Source organism: Balaenoptera borealis, assembly GCF_965194805.1.
Source record: "Balaenoptera borealis genome assembly, chromosome: 16".
Taxonomy (NCBI): domain Eukaryota; kingdom Metazoa; phylum Chordata; class Mammalia; order Artiodactyla; family Balaenopteridae; genus Balaenoptera; species Balaenoptera borealis.
Window position 1 is genome coordinate 53,378,040 of NC_138872.1, and position 23,482 is coordinate 53,401,521.

Here is a 23,482-nt window from a genome sequence, read left to right on the forward strand (position 1 = left end):
TGCCTCCTCACCCCAAACCCTCCGGTACCTCTGCAGCTCAGCCCAGAGAGCTGAGTGCCACCATTCTGGTGGGACCCCCCTCCCCCCAGTATGTGACGTCAGGTCCTTCCTGAGGAGCAGCTCTCACGACCAGCCACTCAAGAAGCCAAGGCTTAGGTGTGAAGGGTTCCCTCTGACATATGACCTCAAGGCCAAAGCCCTTGACCTCTGCCATGACTACTGTTTCTTAGCAGGTCATCATAGTACTCAGACTATTTATGAAATATCAGGTGGCAATTGTCCAGCTGTGAACTGGGAGATAACTTACAGACATACAGGGTATGTGTGCCAGGAGCGGAAAACAAGTGCTTCATGGGCATCACCTTGGTTCTGCCCAGGCTTCCAGTTCAGCCCTCAGTCTAACTCTGCAGAGCTACGTGTCTCTGCATGTCATTAAAAAACTAAAAACATAAGCCAAAAGAAAGTCGTAATTATCTACTACATGCCAGGCACCATGCTGGACCCTTTGGAAAAACTTAAGTTATGTAACAAACAAGCTCTGCATTCAAATAGATCAGAGAAAGGGGCATAAGAAACAAGCAAGTATTTCAGGTTGCGTATGTTATAACCAAGAGGTACAGACTAACTGAATTAAGGCTTCAGAGATGGGGTGGCGGCATCACTAGCTAGAGGAGTCACAGGAAACTAAGGAAGCGCACGGTGAGAAAAGAGGGGAGTTTATGGGGACAGGGAAGCGATCGCACTGCAGGCGAGAGCAGCAGGACCAAGCCTCTGTGGATTCACTCGAGAATTTACAGAACACCTTTCCTCTAATACCTTGGTTCTTTCAAGGAACTAAGGAAACCAAGGTCCTCTAAAACCGAGTTCTCCTGCTGAGTTTATGATTAATCTCTCTGTCCCAAACTTTATTCCTTTTCTTGTCCCCTCTAACCTCAACTCTGTGCTAACTAAACACTCCTCAGCCAGAGTCAGGTGACTAAGATGGCTATCATCAATAACATCGCTAACGCACTAAACTGCTGTTGTCGATCTCACTGTTAAGGTACAAACTCAGGTTGTTTCTCCAGGGCAAGATGAGCAGCAGACCCCCCCATCCATGGACCACCTGGCCTGAGAATCGTAAACCAGAGACATCCTGACTCCCAAAACTACGATTAAGAAATGTCACAGAAATGTCACAACACGATGATTAACCCTAGCTTCACTGTTCTTCCCCTCTTTAACTCAAAGACCAAGCTGGAGTGGATCTGAGGCTTGTCTCCCACTCCTTTGCTTGGTGCCCTGCAAATAAACCCTGACTTTGCTGCAGACACCCACTGTCAGAGTTAGGCTTTCTGCACTGTGGGCAAAAAAGCCCTTTTGCTTGGTTACAAAACTCCTTCCACTAGATAAGCACACCCCCAAAAGGAACAGCTTGAAAGAAGAAATCTTTGGTCAAGAGGCCAGAGAATGCTGCATACCACTTCCCTCTCTGGAGACCTATCCATGCATGTTAGCATGCTAAAGTCTCTGAGAAGGCCTGCAGTAAAGAAACCCCTTCAGTGTTGTTTTACCCATATTGACTTGACCACAGAACACTTTTTCCATACTGGACGCCCATTTCCATCCTGAGAAACTACTGTTCAAGGGAACCTACTTGGGGAATCCTCCTTAGACCAGGCCTCTTCCACTGGTCAGGGCTTCCGGCGCTGGGCAGCAGGAGGAGGGAGATGTGGGGAGACAGAAATCCCCATGGGAGTCAACTCTTGTTGGCTGCGGCGGCAGCAGCAACAAAGGGAAAGAAGTCTGTTGACAGAAAGAGTCAACAGATCCTGGGAAAGGATGAGGAGGAACGCGTCTGTGATGCAGCGAATCAGAACAGCTCACTGTGGTGCAGACAACATGGAGCAACAAACCAGTGGCACACATGAGCCACCGACACGCTTGTGGGATAAATCTCCTCAGAGAACCTGGAGCAAGAGACTGCGATTTCACTTTTGTATTGTTCAAAAACTCTTACTTGAGGGAAGGCCTTGTATGTCAGATTATAATCTATGTAATCTTTAAAGCAGACCTCACTTTTCTGCCTTTCAAGTCTAGGATGACGGTTCATAGCGATTCACTTGCTTCCCCGGTGCTTATGCCTCTCAGCCGCCTGCCCTGGCCTGACCTGCACCCAGGAACCAGGGCCCAGAGCAGGGTTGTGAGGAGGGACCCCAAGTGGCAAAGCCTGGCATGGAGACTGGGCCTCCTATCTCCTCATGCTCCTTCCACTCCAACCGTGAATCCCAGGAACCCTATGCTTCAGAGGCGTCCCTCATCTCAGATGTCCTGTTATCCCCCAAACACCATCAAAACACCCCCAAAATTATACTTCATATCCACTCATCTTTCCCTCCTGGAAGGGGCAGAAAGATCCTTTTTTATTTTTGTTTTTCTCGAATTCCTTTTGGTAAACACAGTTAACTTCATAGATCACAAGATTATTTGGAAAATTTATACATGGCAATAGAGTATGCTGAATAGTTTTTGCCCAACCAGATCAAAAACAAATAAATATATAAATAGGTTTATGACTAGAACAAGAAATGTTCCGTCGGGGGGAGAGAAAACCTTCTTAAGGCAATTTAGCGCAGAATGCCTATCATTAACACTGCAGGTGTGTGATACAGTGAGGTCCTCAAGGGCACACGCCCTCATGGATAGAAACACACACACACATCACCTAAAGTGGCAGACAAACGCAACAAAACATTTATTTTTGGCTTTGAGCTCTATTTCTCTACTTGACTACAGCTCAGTTGGAAGCCTGAGGAAACAATTTCTCCCCAAATAATAAGGCCGTATTTGGAAGCCATGTTTTTGCTCCCCTCCCCACTTAGCTCTTCCCGGCCCATGTTCAGTGGTAGCCTGTGAGCAGGGGGCTCCTCTTTCTGACTCCTGCAAGACAGCAGCCCGGGCAAAGAGTGCATTAAGTGCATATAATGCCTGCAGGCATTAAGGAAATTTCAGCTACATCGCTGCTATGCATGTGCCAGAGAGCACGGGGAAGGACAGGGTCTAATACCCTATCTTCAACAGGTGTGAGTTTACCCTTCCCCGCTAGGGGACATCGGGTCATGTCTGGAGACCTTGGTTGCCACGCTGGTAAGAGAGGGTGCTACTGGCATCTAGTGGGTGGAGGCCAGGGATGCTGCTCAACACCCCACCATGCACAGGACGTCCCCTCCACAAACAGTTCTCTGGCCCAACATGCTGATGGTGTCGAGGCTGAGAAACCCTGCATTAAGTGAACAAAGCACACGATGAAAACGATATGTGTGTGCTGTCCACAAACCTGAACACAGGAACCGCACACAGTGCCTGGATGAGAGACACCATGAAGTCCAGCACAGTGAAGTAATCTGGACACTGCAGCTGAGTGCCCCATTATGATGCCTTCAGCTGAAGTACCAAGATCGCAAGCTTTCAACTCTGTTAATGATGTGGATAGGCAGGAATGTACTGGATTACAGCCATACCAATAGGCCATCGTCCTGACCAAACATCACTGTGTTACTTGAGAGCACAAAACAGTGATGTGGAACTGTTTTAACCGTCTCTCTCTTTAAAAAAAAAAAAAAGTAAACGGCAAATATTTAAACTGTAAAAATAAACAAGAGGTATCAGTGGGGGAACTAAATCAAATGTGAAATCTGAGGAACAACTCACATGCCAGAGTGATTTCGCATGCCCAGGGTCCATCGTGTTAATTCCCCGGTAGTTTATTGGGACAGAAATGGGAGCATCTATGCAGCCACCAGGAGATCTCTGTCCCAGTGATGAAATATTATAATGTTCTTGGCAAGCCTGCACTCTTCCAATGATCTACAGCACAAGATTCACCCACACCAACAAGATTTAAAATAATCATAAAACACTGAATTTCAAGAGATGTTTGAGTATTTGAGAAAGTGGTCTCTGAAATAAGATACAAACTAGCCCTCCAAGCAAGATACTGGGAGAATCACCTTTACTCTTATCATTTATCATTAGCTTTCAGAAATCCCAAAAGACATCATAGGTCGCAGAAAAAGAAAATAATAACTCAAGTGAGAAGCAACTCTATGCAGTGTAGAAAGAAAATGGAGGTGCATATGTCAAAAAAGCAAAGATATTAAAAATGCAAAATGCTGCTAACTTTATACTAAATTTAAAAATCATAAAAACCAGATGGAAGGGCATTCCAAGTCGTCTGCCATAGACCCGAAGGCTGTTTATTATTTCACATGTTCTATTGCAGAATTAGTATCAAGTTTTAGAAGTAGGAAAAAAAAAAAAAAACTAACCTTAAGGTTATCAAAGGTTTTGACAGTCTGCGCCAAGTCACTGACACTCCCTGGCGATGCTGTCCCCTGTCCCCTAGGGCCTGAGGACACCCGTGAGCCGTCAATGACCTCAAAGCCAGAAAGCAAGGCCTCTGAACAGCTGCAATGAGACTCCTTCGCTCTCTGACCCGCTATCAGGTATGTCTTCAAACCTATGGATAAAAATTACAGTCAGCACAGGTGGACACCAGCGTTGGTCGAAACGCAGCTCCGTCTTGCTCTCTACGCAGGACACGCTCCTAGAAAGTTGAGAGTAAAGTGAAAATGAGAATAGGTCATATTTTACTACTACTCCCATGACCTTTCCAGAGATGCGCAGCCTCAGGGAGAACGACTGCCTCCAAAACACACCATGTATTCACGCTGTGTTTTCTCTGAATGGAGGCTGCATGCTTCATCTTCTGGGGCTGAAACAAGGGTTTAAAAGTCCTTCCTTGGAAGGGTCACGTGGCCTCTTTCTGACGGCAGCAGAGCCCACTGATTGCGGACCCTATACATTTCGTGGGTTTGTTTCTATCTGTAAATACCAGTCGCCAACATTCATAATGGTCAGTCTAGATGTGAGGGTGACTACAGACCATGTTACCTACGTCAGGCACTGTCAACCACCATGAAAAGGGAGACCAGAATGTGCACGAGCAGGGGAACTAAGCCCTCCCTCGATTCAGACTTATCAAGTATCTCTTTTCTGTTGGATCCAAACATTCACACAGCAGGAACATCAGCTTTTTTTTTTTTTTTTTAAATATTTATTTATTTATTAATTTGGTTGCACCGTGTCTTAGTTGTGGCCAGTGGGCTCCTTAGTTGCGGCTCGCCGGCTCCTTAGTTGCGGCTCGCCGGTTCCTTAGTTGCAGAACGTGGGCTCCTTAGTTGCAGCTCCAGGGCTCCTTAGTTGCAGCTCGCCAGCTCCTTAGTTGTGGCACTCGATCTCTTAGTTGTGGCATGCATGTGGGATCTAGTTCCCTGACCAGGGATTGAATCCAGGCCACCCACACTGGGAGTGCGGAGTCTTATCCACTGCGCCACCAGGGAAGTCCCAGAACATCAGCTTTTTGTCAAGCTGCAGTCTACGTGAATTTTATTCTCTCACAAAATCCCCACTGTAAAAAAAAGTTGGTTAAATGGACTATTAACCTACAACTTTACAATCCCCATTAAAGGCTGAAGTAACAATATATGCTATAGCGTTAAGGAGCTGTAACAGGTGGGCTGGGCCCTGCTCCTGGTGTACAGGACTATCTGCTGGGAGGGGAGTAAGGAGCAGCTTTTCCAGATGGAACTCAAGGGCTTTCTGAAAAAGAAGCAAGCCTTATTTAAAGAAATCCATTGTTAGTCCTTACTGGAATTTAACCAGACTACGAATTTATGAAAGGGAGTGACAATGTGATTTATTCAATAAACATTTATTTTAGGCCTGGTGTATGCTGTACACAGAGAATAAAATCAGAACAAAGCAGGATTCCCTCTTAAGGAGTTTAAGCTTCAGCAGAAGGTGGTAGAGAAAAGGCATCATGGGACTTCCCTGGCAGTCCAGTGGTTAAGACTTCGTCTTCCAATGCAGGGGGTGCGGGTTCCATCCCTGGTCGGGGAGCTAAGATCCCACATGCCGTGTGGACAAAAAACCAAAACAGAAAACAGAAGCAATATTGTAACATGTTGAATAAAGAAATTTAAAAATGGCCCATGTCAAAAAAAATCTTAAAAAAATAAAAGACTCTATATACTATCTACGAAAATAAAGTACATTTAAAAAAAAAAAGAAAAGAAAAGAAAAGCCATCATGGAGAGACCCAATCAAGAGGTGACATGTGTCTGCGCTGCTGGATCCATACAGTTTCTCGCACTCAGTACATATTTAATAAATGCTCTAAAATTAATTAAGCAAATAACCCTGGGACTACTTAATCAGTAATCCTTAATCATTTTATAATTAAACCACCATTTCATCACTTTATCTTTCTTCCTCTCCCTCCCTCCTTATAAAATACTGTATAGCGTACGTTTTTAGGTCAACCGTTCTGAGAATTTGGCAAGAGTCCCAGGACACCTAGAGACATCCAGGAGTGTAGCCAAAACACAGGTGGGATCCAAAGACTGAGATAAATAATTTTAGATGCTAACTGACCCCAAAAGAGATTGTTAAATGCTCACTCTTAACTAAGGTCCTGAACTTTCATGTATTTTTTTCCAACCAAAAATATACATCCCAAATGATATATAGGATCAATCACAGTTCTGACTAGCTACATGTATAAACTTGAAAGGGAGGCATTAACTAGAATACAACAGAAGGGTAAAAGCAGCTTTGTGTGAATTTCTCAGACTCTGTTACAGAAAACACTGAACTGATTTTATCATTTCGCCTTGGGAGAGTCAGAAAACACAAGCTCTGTGGGCTGAGGAGAGAAAAGCCCTACTTCTGACCTGCCGTGGCATCTCATCCCTGGCTTCGCCCAACCAGGGCATGAAGAGGCCTGGTCCCTGGAGCTGCTGTAACTAGTCCCTCTCGAACTCCCGGGTGTGGCAGGTAAGTCACCTGCAGCGGGTGGGGAGGGGGGCCCGGCGAGCACCCGCAGCCGCTGCAGGGGCTGCCTTGAGGAACAGACAAAGGAAGGGCGTTTTTTGGATTGCAGGGGTGAGGAGCTGAGGCTGCAGGGGAAGGTTTTCCATTGTGTCTGTAGCTGGCCCCGACCCCAGAACTGCATTCCCATGGGGAGGCCGGCAGCTCGGGGCTCCCCTGCCCGGGGCTCTGCACCCCTGGGCCCTGCTCCCAGTCAGCTCTCTCACCCCCAGGAGGGGTCCTCAGTCAGGGAAGCACTTATCCCCTCCCCGTATGGCTCCTTGGGCAAGAGCAGGTGAAGGAGGCCTTTCCTGGAGGCGTGACAACTACAGCAGAGAAAGGGCTGAGCCTGCAGCCCCGCAGGGCCACGAAGACGTGATGATGATGCAGCCAGTCCTCCAAGCAGGAGTGCGCCCTCCACCTGGGCATGGAGCCAGCTCCGCAGCACAGGCTCTGATGCCTGCCTTGGGGTTGGCACCCCTGAGGTTTGTCGTTGCTGCTTTGAATTGTGACTACTGAGCTGCCGCTCATTGCTCAAACATTTATTAAGTGCCTCTGTTTACCATGCACTGTGAGGGTGCTGAGGGGACAAGCGTGAACATGGCAGCCGTGACCCTCCCTGTATGGGGCAGCTCCTGCAGGGGGATCTCGGCAGCAAGTGGGTACGCCTACCCGGTCCAGGACCAGGAAGCACAGGAGGGTGTATCTCACAAAGACTCAGAGGTTTGGGAAGGCCTCCTGGGTGAAGTCCCCTCCACGTTGAGGGCTACAAGATGAGGAGAGGCCAGCCCAGCGAAAGCCACCAGGACCAGGGGCTGGGACAGCGTGGTCAGGCTGTGGGTGTCACCAGAAGAGTCGATGAACCGGACTCCAGAAAGGGAGCCTTCAGCAGGCAGAGTGGAGGGATGGAGGTGAGTGTCGTGTGGCTGGAACAGAGAACATGTCGGGGGCGGCGGGGGAGGGGGGCAGAGAGGAGCTGAAGTCCGTGCAGGGCACCAGGGAGACCAGCTCCAGGAGCCTTCACTCTGGGGGCAACAGGGGTGAGGAGGAGTAACGAGCAGGCACCAGGCTGAGGAAAGGCCAGGGAGCCCTGGAAACACCAGCCACAAGTGGGTGGTGAGGGAGTCAAGGGACAAGGGAGGTGGGAAATAATGGTGAGACCTACTCCTCTCGAAGTGCGGGGGCAACAGGCAAGGCTGCCACGGCAAGCACGAGTGTAACGGGTAAGGGCGTGTGGCTTCCGGGGAGAAGCCCTGGGATTCAGGCTCTGTCCCTCCTAAACGTGTGATGCTGTGAGATACTTCATGGCTCCACATCTCACTAAGAATAGGACTCACCCCACAGGGCTGACTCGAGGATTAAATGATTAACACACGTGAAACCTTCACGGCAGTGCCTGGCGCACAGTAAAAACTCAGTAACGTTAGCTATTATTATCAATGTGGGTGTTTGACCTGCTTATCGCTGGGAGTCTTTTTTATGCTCCTTCTATGTACAAAAGCATTTGCAGGACTGTTAAATCAATAACTGCTCCAAATTTGTTCCGAACTTGAAGTTTTCTTTGGGTAGCTCCTAACAATCAACCTGTATTAGTAACACAGCAATGCGAGTGTTCCAAAGGACAAACGCACAGATGTGTCCATGGCAAGCAAAAAATCGGTGAACAAATTAAGCAACTTTTAATTTATGCTTCAATATGGAAAGTTAGATTTAAAGTGAAATGTTTTGCCAAAACTGGAGTGATATCAGTAATGATAAAGTCAGACCGGATATGAAAGGTCCCAGGGAACGTATCAGGGCCGGGTGACTGGCTGCAGTCAGGAGAGGTCATAAGACATAAGGATTTAATGAGTAACTACACACATGGACCTTGGGGTCCAAGTTCGTTAGAATGGCTCTTTTAGAGCAGAAAGTCAAAAGGCAGCTAGATTATTTATTTCGTTAAGTATAGTGTAAACAGGAGAACAATTAATAAGGTTTCTTATATTCTTTCCTGGTAATTGACTTTAAACCTCACTGGCACAGATGCCTTTCATCGGCTTAATTCACAGCAGGTGGAGAAGTGGGGAAGACGGTTCCCATGAGCTCCTGTCTGACGGAGGCGTTGTCTGCAGCTGTGTGTGCCCGGGAGGCTGACGTGGTTAACAGTCTTAACTATAGCATCAATTCTTCGAGGAGAAAAACTGAGCCTTGCACACAACTTGTGTCTAGTTTTCGTGAGCTGAGTGTGATATGAGTGAGTGCCAAAGTCCATTTTGGAAAAGAAAGACTATTCTGGCCTTTTTATCACGGTCTTTTTCTGCAGGACTCTTGCTTTGGAGGGCGATACCCTCAATCCAAGAACCAAGGGCCCGAGTGTCAACCCAACAGAAAGAGGAGAATAATCAGGAAGGAAAGAATGTCTGGAGGTGTGTTGGGAGTTAGCAGCGTGACATAGCAAACGCCTGGGAGCTTGCATCACTGATGATCTGAAACAATCAATATAAGGGAGGCAACCAGTTTGGGCCGGTTCACAAACCAAAGGGTCTAAAAACTTATTCACTTTGTAATGAATTTTTCCTTCTAATGATATCTGTAATGGCCGAGTAGCATGAGGATTATTTAAACTAAAATGTAGTCAGTCAATACGGAAAATAAAGATTAAAAGCGCTCAATCTTAATCTACCAAATAACCAGGGCCTAAAAACTATAGATATGATATTTCATCATTATCTATTGCTTCTGCTTAGGAAGACCAAAAGTTTTGGTGAAAAAAAAAAAAAAAAAAAAAAAAGCATTTTCCACCTTGTTAACATCAAAACACTCTGGATGGGCCTAAGTCCTCTCTGCTCCTATGTGAAACAATTAATCACAAGGAGGTGATCCGTCCTCGTTTTCCCAACACTTGACAATAAATCACAAGTTCCGACAGCAAATGGCTGTGGGTGAAACTTAACCTTCTTCTTAAAAAGTGAAGTCCCAAACAGTAAAATACGAGACAGATTAACCCAAGCAGGTGAAAGAAACAAAGGGTGGGCACCACGCCTGAGTGGCTTGATCTTGACTACACCTTTAGCCTAACCAACAGACTCTTTCAAGAACATGCACGTGCGCACGCCCACCCCACAGCTGCTCCTGTGGCGGGCGTCCTCTGCACCAGCCTCCATGTCTCTGCAGGAACGGGTACATGTCACGGCCAAAGGTGAGTGACTGGGCAGTCACCTCGTGACCACGTTCCCCTGAGCTGTCTTCTTCTGAACTTTCCTACTTGACATGAATAAGGGCTACCCTGCTCAATGCTCAGAACTAATGCTGGGAGAGTCCAGTGTAACTGCCTTCAAAGACCCACTCCTCCCACCTCTAAAAAACTCCCGAATTACGGTTTAATACCCAGGCCTTCAAAAACTATGAAACGAGTTCTTTTAAAGGTAGCATTTGGCTGTTTATGGAAACAGGCTGCCAGGTACTAACCAACTCATTTATTCATTGGCTCATTCACACATTCACTTACCCAGCAAATGAAACATTTATTGAGTACCTACTAAGGGTAAGGACCTGGGCTGAGTGTTGAAAGAAATGGATAGGAAAAAGGAATGCTCTGGTGTTAGCAACAGTGCGGATGAAAACCGTGACCCAAAATGGAAATACCAGTCACCTAATGATGACCCCATTTCAAAGGGCTGCTGTGAGGATTAAATGAGTTAATGCTTTTCCTTAGAGCATCTTCAGGAACACTCAGGAGTAACTCAGAGTAGACTGAGGAAGGGCATGAAGTAATGCTCATTAAGAATTACATGGGAGGATGGGAGGCTGGCAGTGAGGGAGAGAACAATGAGTAAGTGATGACGCATCGACAAGAAGAGAGAATCATGTGAAGTCAAGTCTGTGTGCTGGCGGGATGTTCGCAAGTGACAAAAGGCGTTTTTACAGTGAGTTTTAGAAAACAAAAGGAAAGTGAAGGTCTATGATAACTATCTTGGAATACTGTATACAACAGAGTTGAAATAATCAGAAGAGACTATGAAACAAGACAGCTAGAAGGAAGGGTGTCGGGAACTGAGACAGACTAACAACTAATAAACTGTTATTCACCAAATGTTAACCCAGAGAGTGGTCATCAGACACAAGAGAGCACGTCAGATCACATCTGGAGCAATTACAGGAGGAGCCACAGACCGTATTCTTTTCCCTGGAGAATTGAGAAATAACAGTTAATTTTAAGATTTTAACTTAAGTTAAACTAACAGTTTAAAAATTAATAATTAGGGACTTCCCTGGTGGCGTAGTGGTTAAGTATCCACCTGCCAATGCAGGGGACACGGGTTTAAGCCCTGCTCCGGGAAGATCCCACATGCCGTGGAGCAACTAAGCCCGTGTGCCACAACTACTGAGCCTGCACTCTAGAGCCCACGAGCCACAACTACTGAGCCCACGTGCCACAACTACTGAAGCCCACGCACCTAGAGCCCATGCTTCGCAACAAGAGAAGCCACCACAATGAGAAACCCGAGCACCACAACAAAGAGTAGCCCCTGCTCGCTGCAACTAGAGAAAGCCCGCGCGCAGCAACAAAGACCCAATGCAACCATAAATAAATAAATAAATAAAATTTTTAATTAATAATCAATTTTAAGAGTGGCAGATTTATGTACAGGATAGACAATGGAAAACAGATTCTAGAAAGAAGATAAATCAAAGACTCAATTTAAAATCTGGGAATAGGTGGCAGCTAAATAATTGAAAAATGAAGCCAAAAAAAAGGGAATACATCAAAAATAGAAATAAAGCTATAGGATGCTACGTGAAAGAAGCCAGTCACAAAAGGCCACATACTACATAATTCCATTGATATGAAATGTCCAGAATAGGCAAAAATCCACAGACACAGAAAGTAGCCAAGTGGTTGCCAGAGGTTTGGGGGTTGAGGGATGGGGAGCAATTGTTAATGGTACAGGGTTCCTTTGAGGGGTGATGAAAATATTCTAAAATTAGATTGTGGTGATGGTTGCACAACTGTGAATACTCTAAAAACCACTGACTTACATACTTTGGAAGCATGAACTGTACAGTACGTTAATTATACCTCAATAAAGCTGTTTTTAAAAAACAAAACAAAACTATGCAAAGATCAAGATGTAACAGTCCTGAGATTCAGAGGACAAATGAAAAAAAAAAACAGTAAGAAATACACTATCCTTGGGAATTCAGAGTAAAGGAGTAGGCAGTAGCAGGTAAAAGAAAAATGTTACAAATAAAGGCTTGGAAACAGATAATGTAGTAGAGCTAGGATGGAAAAACATATAAATAAGAAATAAGGCTAAATAACCTTGAAGAACTAAAAATTCAACATGGCATGAGTTCAGAAGTCTGGGAGAGATTAAACAAAACAAAACAAAAGTTTGACCTTCAGGAGATATCTCCAAGTATCATCAAATTTGCAACACTCACTGCTGCAGGCTAGTCCAGAAGAGCTGGCCCGACACCCAGGCTGTCTTCCTAGATCACCAACGCGATTCCCCCCCAGATGACAAGCGCTCACCGCGCTGCAAGGCAAGGCTGCCAGAGCACCAGGGCTGCAGCCTCACCGCAACACAGTAGAGGCAGGGTTCTCCCAGCTGCCCCAGTACTGCTGCTCCCCTCTCACCCACCAGGACTTTCACCTGCAAAGGGCAGGGGCACCACCACCAGCGACACTTCCTGGGAGCATCTTTAGATGGGAAGAAAGGCAACATAGACAACCTCACCCAGAAACTTCGTATTATGCAAAAAAAACAAAAACAAAAACAAAAACCACAACTCTTACCATTCCTGACTAGCCTTTCCTGGGAGTAACCGCGCCTTTACCACCTGTTCCTTCGTGGAAATGTTTATCCAGATTCTGGCTGGCTCCCAAATCACGTTTCCAGCACAGTCACACGCTTGCTGCGAATTTCCTCACTTTCCAAGTCAACCAGTTTTCAGGTCACATCAAAGTTTTCTCTCTTTTGATGAGTGCCTTGCATACTGGCTGGAACACTGCCAGAAACAATTTCCCAAACTGCATTTTCTTGTTCCCATAGGCAGACTTGCTCGAGCCACAGAACTGGGAAACCCAAACCTCTCCTTTCTGATCAAGAAGCAATATCTTCTTAGATATTTCCAGTTCCTCTAATTTCATTTCAGCACTGGAGGTGGTCTTTCTTTCTTAGACCTTTTTCAGGAGAATCAAAGCTGTGTTTGTGTGGTATATTCTTAAGAACCTGAAAAGTGTTGCTGGGCGTCAGACAAGAAGTCGAGGGCCCATCCCTCCACTCAGGGTCACCGGCCAGGTGGTCCCCTCTTCCTCTCTAGCCTCACACTGTTAATTCCTGCCTCAAGAAAATCACAGCTATGTTGTAGACTCTCACAGAAGCAAAACTGAAAGTGAAACCAAGGCAGTGAGTAGTGAGTGCCCACATATGAGAAGAGGTCGAGGGACGGTCCATGGGGCACATCGACATGCAGAGATGTGACTTATATAAAAACGTGACCTGGGGCTGCAGTCAACAGCCCCTCATTCGCAAGAAGGGGGTGGATGAGTCTTGAGGAGTCCCCCGTCTAAAGGCGGAGAGTGAGGAAGACCCTAAAGGAGAGGCAGATGCGGGCAGAAGGCCAGGGATTCAGACTCCCCAGGAAGGAGGGGCAGACACTCCAGCAAGCAGGTCCCTGCCCCGTAGAGGTGCTGGCCCCAAACCACGTAGCTGAGTACTTGGAGAGAAGGAGGCATGAAGAGCAGCTAGTATCACAGGGAAAGAAACAAGAAAAAAACAAAGTGTTATTCTGAATAACACTAGACCACTGTTAAAAACACAGAAATACAGCTTGAGGAGCTAATGTAAAATGTGGTAACAACAGTTGATAACACTGTATTATATAACTGAAATCTACTAAGTGAATAGAACTTAGATGTTTCCACCGGAAAATAAAAAAAGATAAATACGTGAGATGATGAATGTGTTAATTAACTAGATGAGGGAATCCTTTCACAATGTATACATGTATCAAATCACAATCTACACTTTAAATATCTTACAATTTTGTCAATTATAACTCAATAAAACTGAAAAATTTTATGGAAAAAAAAACACAGAAATACACCAAAATATTAACAGGGCAACAGGATTATGGAAATTCACTTTCTATATTGAATCTTCTTATTTATATTTAAAATAAGCATAAAGTTTTGAACTTATTACAAAATATTTTAGACATAGAAACATGTAAGGAAAAGTAAGCTGAAGACTCGGAGTCCTTCCAGTCTAAGGAACAGATGGTCGCCTGTACCATCCAGATTCCCTGCAGGCCTTCCCCACCACACCCCTCCTCCCGCACAGAGCACAGAACTATCCGGAACGCCACGGCCACAGGCTCCTCCCCACGTGTTTAAGTTTTCACTACATACGTACGTAATGCTAAACAATACACAGCATTAATATGTGGTTTTTTTTCTTTACCTTTACATAAATGACATCATTTTACAAGTATTCTTTTGAAAGTTGCTCTTTTTGGTCCAGCAATATGTTTGAGAATCATCCATACTGATACATGTGATCCACATTCATTTATTTTCAACACTATGAAACGTCCCACTGAATAAATACACCATGATTCAAAAAAGAAAACCTCCAAGTATTATGTTAACACCAATGATAAACTCTGTGTTCTGTTAAAAATAAGAAAGAAATATGATAAATCAATAGGGTAAAGACATGCTGAACGCAAAAATACCACCGATTCAAAGAATACATCATAAATATACATTTAAGAATGAAATGGGGCTTCCCAGGTGGCACAGTGGTTGAGAATCTGCCTGCGAATGCAGGGGACACGGGTTCGAGCCCTGGTCTGGGAAGATCCCACATGCCGCAGAGCAACTAAGCCCGTGTGCCACAACTACTGAGCCTGCGCATCTGAAGCCTGTGCTCCGCAACAAGAGAGGCCACGATAGTGAGAGGCCCGTGCACTGCGATGAAGAGTGGCCCCCGCTTGCTGCAACCAGAGAAAGCCCTCGCACGGAAACGAAGACCCAACACAGCCAAAAAATAAAAATAAAAATGAATTAAAAAAAAAAGAATGAAATGGAACTTGTGAAGACTAGTAAAAACAAAAAAAATCAGGAGAGGAGCTCAAGGATGGAAGAAAAGTTGCTGGAAAAAAGTCAAAGAAATCAAACTCAGTGAAGATGTTAGGCCAGGCACCACAAAGATCACACTGAAATGGAAAAAACGAAATAGGGAGATGAGAGGAATACAGAGCTCCTCAAATTGTGAGTTAACGAGGTTGAGAGGTGCCAATTCCATTACCCTGGTTAAAAAGACCCTCGGGACTGCTGTAGTTAGGTCATATGCCTGCCACTTTCCCAAATGAAGAAATGGACAGAGTGTCCCAGGGAAGAACTCCTGACCAGGCTGACTCAACCCAATCAGGTCAAAGGCTCAGCAGTATGGCTCCACCTGACTTTTCAGCCATACACAGCTGGGCTGGGAGGAACTGGAGGAGAAGGTTCCAGACGGTTCCAGAAAGCTGAAGAGGCTTTCGGGGGGTTGATGAGATAATACAGGAAGTGGACTATTGGGAGGGTGTAAAGAATGTGGCCCAGGGCTGTCCAAGAGAACTGTCTTTGACGACAGAAATGCCCTACGGCTGTCAGTTCAGCGGCCACCAAGCACTTGAAATGTGGCTCATACAAGTGAAGAACTAAATTTCTTTTCTATTTTTTAAAAAATTTATTTTATTTAATTTATTTATTTTTGGCTGCTTTGGGTCTTCGTTGCTGCACGCAGGCTTTCTCCAGTTGCAGTGAGCAGGGACTACTCTTCGTTGTGGTGCGCGGGCTTCTCGTTGCGGTGGCTTCTCTTGTTGTGGAGCACAGGCTCTAGGCCCGCAGGCTTCAGTAGTTGCAGCATGTGGGCTCAGTGGTTGCGGTGCATGGGCTCTAGCGCGTGGGCTCAGTAGTTGTGGCGCATGAGCTTAGTTGCTCCACGGCATGTGGGATCTTCCCGGACCAGGGCTTGGACCCATGTCCCCTGCATTGGTAGGTGGCCTCTTTTTTTTTTTTTAGTATTATTAAACTATTATTTTTAATTTATTTATTTATTTATTTTTGGCTGCGTTGGGTCTCTGTTGCTGCGCACGGGCTTTCTAGTTGCAGCGAGTGGGGGCTACTCTTTGTTGGGGTGCATGGGCTTCTCATTGCGGTGGCTTCTCTTGTTGTGGAGCATGAGCTCTACAGCATGGGCTCAGTAGTGTGGCGCACGGGTTGCTCCACGGCATGTGGGATCTTCCCAGACCAGGGCTCGAACCCATGTCCCCTGCATTGGCACACGGATTCTTAACTACTGCGCCACCAGGGAAGCCCAGAACTAAATTTCTAATGTTTTCTCATTATAACAAGTTTTAAATAGCTACATGTGGCTCACTGCTACCACACTGAACAGTGAAGATCCAGATCCTTCCTTATTGGGAAACAGGAATGAATTGGCAACAGAAAGCTCCTTCTTATCTTTACCAACTAGAGAAGAGGTATAAGAACCATTAAAAAAAGAATGGGTGGAGCAAAGAGGAAAACTAAATGTGAAACCAATAAGCATGAACTTTTATTTATTATAGATGACATTTAGTAGCAAAGACGAGGGGCAAATTACCCTGTACACTAAGAGCAGGGGTAGCCAATTGGAAAATAGGGTAGAAACAGATACTCTAGCAAACAAAATGGTAGACAATCTCTAAGAATAAGAAAACAGGAGAGGACTCCCCTGGTGGTGCAGTGGTTAAGAATCTGCCTGCCAATGCAGGGGTCACGGATTCGAGCCCTGGTCCAGGAAGATCCCACATGCCACAGAGAAACTAAGCCCGTGCGTCGCAACTACTGAGCCTGCGCTCCAGAGCTCGCGGGCCACAACTACTGAGCCCGCGGGCCAGAACTACTGACCCCCCATGCCACAACTACTGAAGCCCATGGTGCCTAGAGCCCGTGCTCCGTAACAAGAGAAGCCACCACAATGAGAGGCCCATGTACTGCAACAGAGTAGCTCCGGCTCACTGCAACTAGAGAAAGCCTGCGCACAGCAACACACCCAAAAATAAATAAATAAATAAATAAATTTATTTATTTAAAAAAAGAAAGAAAAAAGAAAACAGGAGAGCTTGGAAAGATTGAACATTTTCCAATAAAAACTTAAAATGGTTTGAAAATTTGATTCAAAAATCTAATTCAGAGCCCATCTGTATATAGTTCAACCTTGCTTGACATGTATTATTCCTAAAAATGTTTTTAATATCAATAGTTTTAAGATGTGTTGTATTTTCCACTTTTTATACACTTTAAATTGTACTGCATGATTCCTAAAAGCAGTCTGTAAAACGAACACTGAGCTCTCTGATCTTTCACACCCATTAAAAGCAACACATAGTAAAACACACCACTGAACAGATTACCATTTCGTGGGGGTTCTCTGTCTCCACCAGCCTGAATGTTGAACTAGGCACGTGGCCATGATGCTAATGGATTTGGCACAAACTGCTGAGGCCAGGCCGGAGAAGGCGTCTCACGAGCGGTATCACTGTACCGGCCTTTCTGCTGAGGCCCAGCCCCAGGCAAATATGTGAAGCAGATAAACTGACCGGTCGCCTCGGCCAACCTTCCCTCTCTTTCTGTTCCTCCCGGGTCCCCTCCGCCCTGCCACCTGCTGTCTGAATGTCCACCAGCGTCTGCATGATCGAGGGCCTTGGGGTGCTGTGACATCACCCAGGATGAGAGAGAGGAGGGAGCCCTGGGGACCACACCCCTGCCCCCTGCTCCCATGAGCTGCCCGCAGTGGTCAAGGAATTCACCCCTGCAGCTGACTGATCTGCACATTGTGCCTTCCTGACTCGAATGCAGTGAAAACATCTGGTCCCCAGTCAAAGCCCAGAAACTCCTGTGTCACCAACATCCAGGCACAGTTTCTGCCGGGCACCGCAGGAGGGGGCCTCCACGCCGAGGGCAGGTCCCAGCGTAAAGCTGTGCCTCCTCTGGGATCATCACAAAACATGGCATTTCCGCTGGATTCTCTGAAATACTTTAAATTCCTTGAGGACCCATAATGACACCTTCTGGAGACCAGATGGTGAACCATGGGTTCTCAACCTGATCAGACCCAATGGCCCCGTGTTATCCCATTTTTATTGCATACTTCATTTGCAATGTCCTCTTTACCCTCCTGAATAAAATTAAATTCATGGACCATACATAACCCTTCATCACCGAGACCACCAAAAACACCTCTACCAATCTCCTGCTGCGTGGCCTTGCATCAAGCCGCCTTAGGACACAGCAGGGGGAGCTTGGGAAAGTGAGTGCTGGGCCACGGCAGGGCCTCTTGCCCTACAAGCAGCCAGAAGTTCCATAGTTCTCTTCCCACACCTCCCCCTGCCAAGAGAGAACCAGCTGGAAGGATATTTAAAAGACTGAAGGGACTTCCTTGGTGGCACAGTGGTCAAGAATCTGCCTGCCAACACAGGGGACATGGGTTCAATCCCTGGTCCAGGAAGATCCCACATGCCGTGGAGCAACTAAGCCCATGTGCCACAACTACTGAAGCCCAGGTGTCTAGAGGCCGTGCTCCGCAACAAAAGAAGCCACTGCAGTGAGAAGCCACGCACCACAACGAAGAGTAGCCCCCGCTCCCCACAACTAGAGAAAGCCCACGCGCAGCAAAGAAGACCCAACACAGCCAAAAAAAAAGAAAGAAAGAAATGAATAAAAAAATAAATAAAAAGACTGAAAATTCCACAGTGCTGTATGTGCATCTATTACAAAATTGTATACGTAACATGTGAGTGTGTGTGTATCTGCAGCAATTTTAAAAGGAAAAGATTTCGGAACATGTCCTATTCATTCTTTCAGCAAATAATGAGCTCCTGAAATCTGCCAAGAATGAGGCTAGGCCCATTATAAATGCTCTTAGTACCGTACATTGCCTCTGTCTTACTCATCTGAGTACCGACAGCACCCCAGCACCCGGCTGAAGGCCTAGCACACAGGGCATTCAAACGCGGCAAGAGCTGACCACACCCCTACAGCAGTGGTCCATTTGCATAGCATGAAAAGCAAGCGAGGGCAGAACAAAGTACTGAAAGTAGTGTACCTTCTCGAACTATATAGTAAACTTTCCTTTTTACACAATAGGAACAAAAAGTTACTTGTCTACTGATTCTATCTGAGCACCTGCTATATGCCAGGTGAATGCTAATGACAAAACTGTGAGCGTGACAGATAATTGTCCCTGACCCCAAGGAACTAGAAGTAGGAGAGTAAACAATAAACCGCACCTCACTGAAGCAAAGTGGGAGAGGAGGGTGGCCCGGGTGAGGCTGGAGTGGCAGGCAGGGCTGCAGCCGTCGGAAGCAGCCTGAGTTGGCGCTGGGCCCCTGGAAGGCCTCAGCGGAGTTTTAAGCATGGGTGCACACAATCCAATTTTCTCTCTTTTTTTCCACTTTAATTTTTTAAAAAACTTTTTTAATTTGAAGTAATTTTAGACATACAGAAAAGTTACAAATAAAGTACAAAGGAGTTCCCTTCTATTCCTCACCCCACTTGTCCTGATGTTACTGTTGTCTTATGCTACGTCAAACATAGAACAATAATCAAGAAAAGGAAGTTAACGTTGGTACCATACTGTTAGACTATGGACTTTATTCAAATGTCACCAATTTTTGGTCTGATTTCTCTTCCAAGATCCTACCCAGATCCTGGCTGGCTGGGGGTAGTGGATGGCTGAGAGCTGTCGAGAGCATCAGCGGGACTCGTCCTGAGGTTGTTGCTGTGACCCAGGCAGAGGGTAAGAGCAGCCTGGCCTAGGATGACTGCAGGGTAGAAGCAAGCAGATTCCCAACACAACGTCCAGGCAGAACTGAACAGGACAAGCCAACAGGCTGGACGTGGGGGTGAGCAAGGGGAACAAAGCGGACTCCCCAGGTTCTGCCTTACTCCCTGGCTGAGAAGGACCAGGGCAGGTAAAGGTTTGGGGGGCAAGATTAGAAGCTCAGTTTTGGACTCTTTAGTTCTAAGATGCCTGTGAAATTCCCAAATGAAGACGTCCAAGAGGCAGCCACACCGTCCCAATCAGAGGGGAGATTCAGACTAGAGAAGGGATGTCGCTGCTACACCCATGGAGAGGACGACGAGAGAGGAGGGGCCAGGAAGTAAGCCTGAGGACCTCTGATGTCACGAGATGGTGGGGGAGGGGGACCCAGCAAAGAAGTCCAAGGAAGACAGTCAGGCAAACAGGATTCTGAGGAAGCCAAGAAAGGAGAGTATCTCAAGAAGAAGGAATGGGCCACTGTGTTGAATGCTGCTGAGAAGTGATCCTGGGTTTGGTAGCACGGAGACTGGCAGTGCCATGCCAAGTAGGGATGCACCTGAGTGGCCAGACTGGGTGGGTTGGGTGGAGAGTGGAGAAAGCACGTGTCAATCCTTCGGAGAAGTCTGGTCATGAAGTGTGGCAGAGAAATGAGGTGATGTGGCATCCTGGGGGGATCTGTGCAGGGCGGAGATGCTAGAGAATGTTGTGGACTGAGGGAGTGGTCCAGAGAGATTAAAGGTGCAGGAAAAGGAAGGCAGCTAGAGGGGCAACGTTGCTGAAAAGGGGAGAGAAGATAGAACCCATAACTCAAGTGAAGGGATTGGGCATTATCAGAAGGAGGCAAACTTCTTCTGTAAAAGAAAGAAGAAAAAAACTAGACATAATCATTTGTAGGCTTTCCGGGAAGGGAGTGTATTTGGTTTGGCGGGAGCGGAGGCAGAACAGTAGGACTCTTGAGGTCTGGCTGTGGCTGAGAGGATGTCACGTCGGGATGTGAGGTTCAGGCTGGGATAGATGCTCTTGAGGGAGAATATCTAGAGTCATCAAGGTGACAGTGCTACCAGCCAGACAAACGGCAGTGGGAGCTGGCTCTTCCAGAACAGCACTCCAAGGCAATGAAAGAGCAAAGGCAAAAGTGAGGCACTTAAGCATCTGTTGAATAAATATATAAATAAATGAATGAACAGATGAGTTGATGTGCTAATTAATCAACTCACAAAGTGAAGCCTGTTTTGAAGGCAGAGTGAGAGGAGATGGGAGAGTGGAGTAGCGTGATGTGCTATGGATGCCTCGAGGAGAAGTGCGTGAAGAACTCGCACCATGAACAGTGAAACAACAAACAACCCAATTTTATATTTTTAAAGGCAAAAAGGTCTGAATAGACATTTCTCCGAAGAAGACATACAAATGACCAATAATGCATGTGAAAAGATATTCAGCATCATTAGCCATCAGGGATACGCAAATCAAAACCACAATGAGATATCACGTCACACCCATTAGGATGGCTACAATTAAAAAGACAGACAGGGACTTCCCTGGTGGCGTAGTGGTTAAGAATCCGCCTGCCAATGCAGGGGACACGGGTTCGAGCCCTGGTCCGGGAAGATCCCACATGCTGTGGAGCAACTAAGCCCATGCACCACAACTACTGAGCCTGTGCTCTAGAGCCACGAGCCACAACTACTGAAGCCCACCCGCCTAGAGCCCGTGCTCTGCAACAAGAGAAGCCACTGCAATGAGAAGCCTGCACACCACAACAAAGAGTATCCCCCACTCACTGCAACTAGAGAAAGCCTGCGCACATCAATGAAGACCCACCACAGCCAAAAATAAATAAAATAAAATAAATTAATTTTTTTAAAAAGCTTTAAAAAAATAAAAAATAAAAAAGACAGACAATAGAAAGTGTTAGCAGGGATGAAGAGAAACTGCAATCTTTATACACTGCTGGTGGGAAAGTAAAATGAGGCAGCTGAACACTCCAGCAATTCTTCAAAATGCTAAACATAGAATTACCATATGATGTTCGAATTACCATATGAGTTCCCAGTGATTCTACCCCTAGGTAAATGCCCAAGAGAAATGAAAACACATGTCCACAAAAAAACTTGTAAACTAATATCATAGCAGCATTATTTATAACAGCCCCAAAGTGGAGATAACCCAAAGGTCCATCAATTGATGGTCTATACATACAACAAAATATTATTCAGCCATAAAAAGGTATGGAGTTTTGATCCATGCTACACCATGGATGAATCTTGAATCTCATGCTAAATGAAAGAAGACAGTCACGAAAGACCACGTATTGTATGATTCCATTTCTACGACATGTCCTGAAGGAAAATGAGGGGAAAGCTTGTTTTACAGGAATCCAACAGGTCTTACAAAGCTACAGTGGTTAAGACAGTGGAGTATCCACACAAAGGCAGACAAATAGATGAAATGGCAAAGTGTTCAGAAATAGACTCTCACACATATGGACACAATTTATGACAAAAGTGACACTATGGAACATGGGAAAAGGATGGCCTTTTCAAAATCAGTGCTCAGCTCAGACTGGATATCTGTTGCTTCCTTTACAGCCAGCCCCAAAGTCCTGGGCTGGTAAATATGCACATGCAAAGATATTCAACATCATTAGCTGCTTAGGAAATGCACATTGAAACCATGAGATATCACTACACACCTATTAGTATGACTGAAATGAAAAACACTGACAATATCAAGTGCTAATGAGGATGAGGAGCAACGGGAACACTCATATGTTGCTGGTGGCTACACAAAATGGTACAACCACTCTGGAAAAACCTGCAGCACTTACTTATAAAGCTAAACATACACTGACCATGTGCCCCAGCAATTCCAATCCTGGCTATTTACCCTAGAGAAATTAAACCTATGTTCACACAAAATGCTGTATATGATGTTTACAGCAATTCTATTCATAATTTCCAAAACCTGGAAACAACCTAAAACGTCCTTCAGTGGGTGAATGGATAAACACACAGTGTTAGATCCACAGGATGGAATACCATTCAGCATTACAAGGAATGAACCACAGATACATGCAACAACTAAGATGCAACAACTTATACTAAGTGAAAGAAATCAGTTTTAAAAGTGTATATACTGTTTGGTTCCATTTTAGTGACATGCTCCCAAAGGCAAACTACAGGGGTAGATAAGAGATTAGTTGCTTCCAGGGGGACAGTGGGGGCAGGAGGTGGGTCTATAAAGGGTCAACATAAGGAAAAGGTTTGAGGTGGGTGGAGGTGAATCTGTTCTATATCCTGGTCGTACTGGTGGCTACAAAATCTATACATGTGTTAAAATTCATAGAACTGTACACAAAAATATCAATTTACAAATGACAATTTGAAAAATAAAATTATACAAAAAGGAACTGCCACACAACACTGCAGTTCCAATCCAAGTCTCTACTCGTGAGAAATGAAAACATCTATCCACACTCAGACCTGGACACAGATGTTCAGAGCAGCTTTATCTGTTACAGCCGAGATGTGAAAATAATTCACATGTGCATCAGCAGGTGAATGGACAAACTGTGATCTAACCATCCAACAGAACTTGACCCAGCAAGAAAAAGGAACTGAATACTGATCCACGCTACAACACGGGTGAACCTCAAAGACAGGACACTAAGTGAAAGAAGCCAGATGCAAAAGACCACATAGTGTATGATTCCAGCTATATGAAATGTCTAG

General features: G+C 45.6%; 1 protein-coding gene across 2 annotated transcripts in view; it reads right to left on the reverse strand.

Annotated features, from left to right (window-relative positions):
• The window catches only part of ADCY9 (adenylate cyclase 9), a 121,947-nt gene that overhangs the window by 41,103 nt on the left and 57,362 nt on the right, over positions 1–23,482 (reverse strand). For both annotated transcript variants that reach the window (XM_082362071.1, XM_082362070.1), the window contains exon 3: positions 4,308–4,498. In XM_082362071.1, the coding sequence (XP_082218197.1) occupies positions 4,308–4,498 (191 nt within the window). The remainder of the gene's footprint in view (positions 1–4,307; positions 4,499–23,482) is intronic.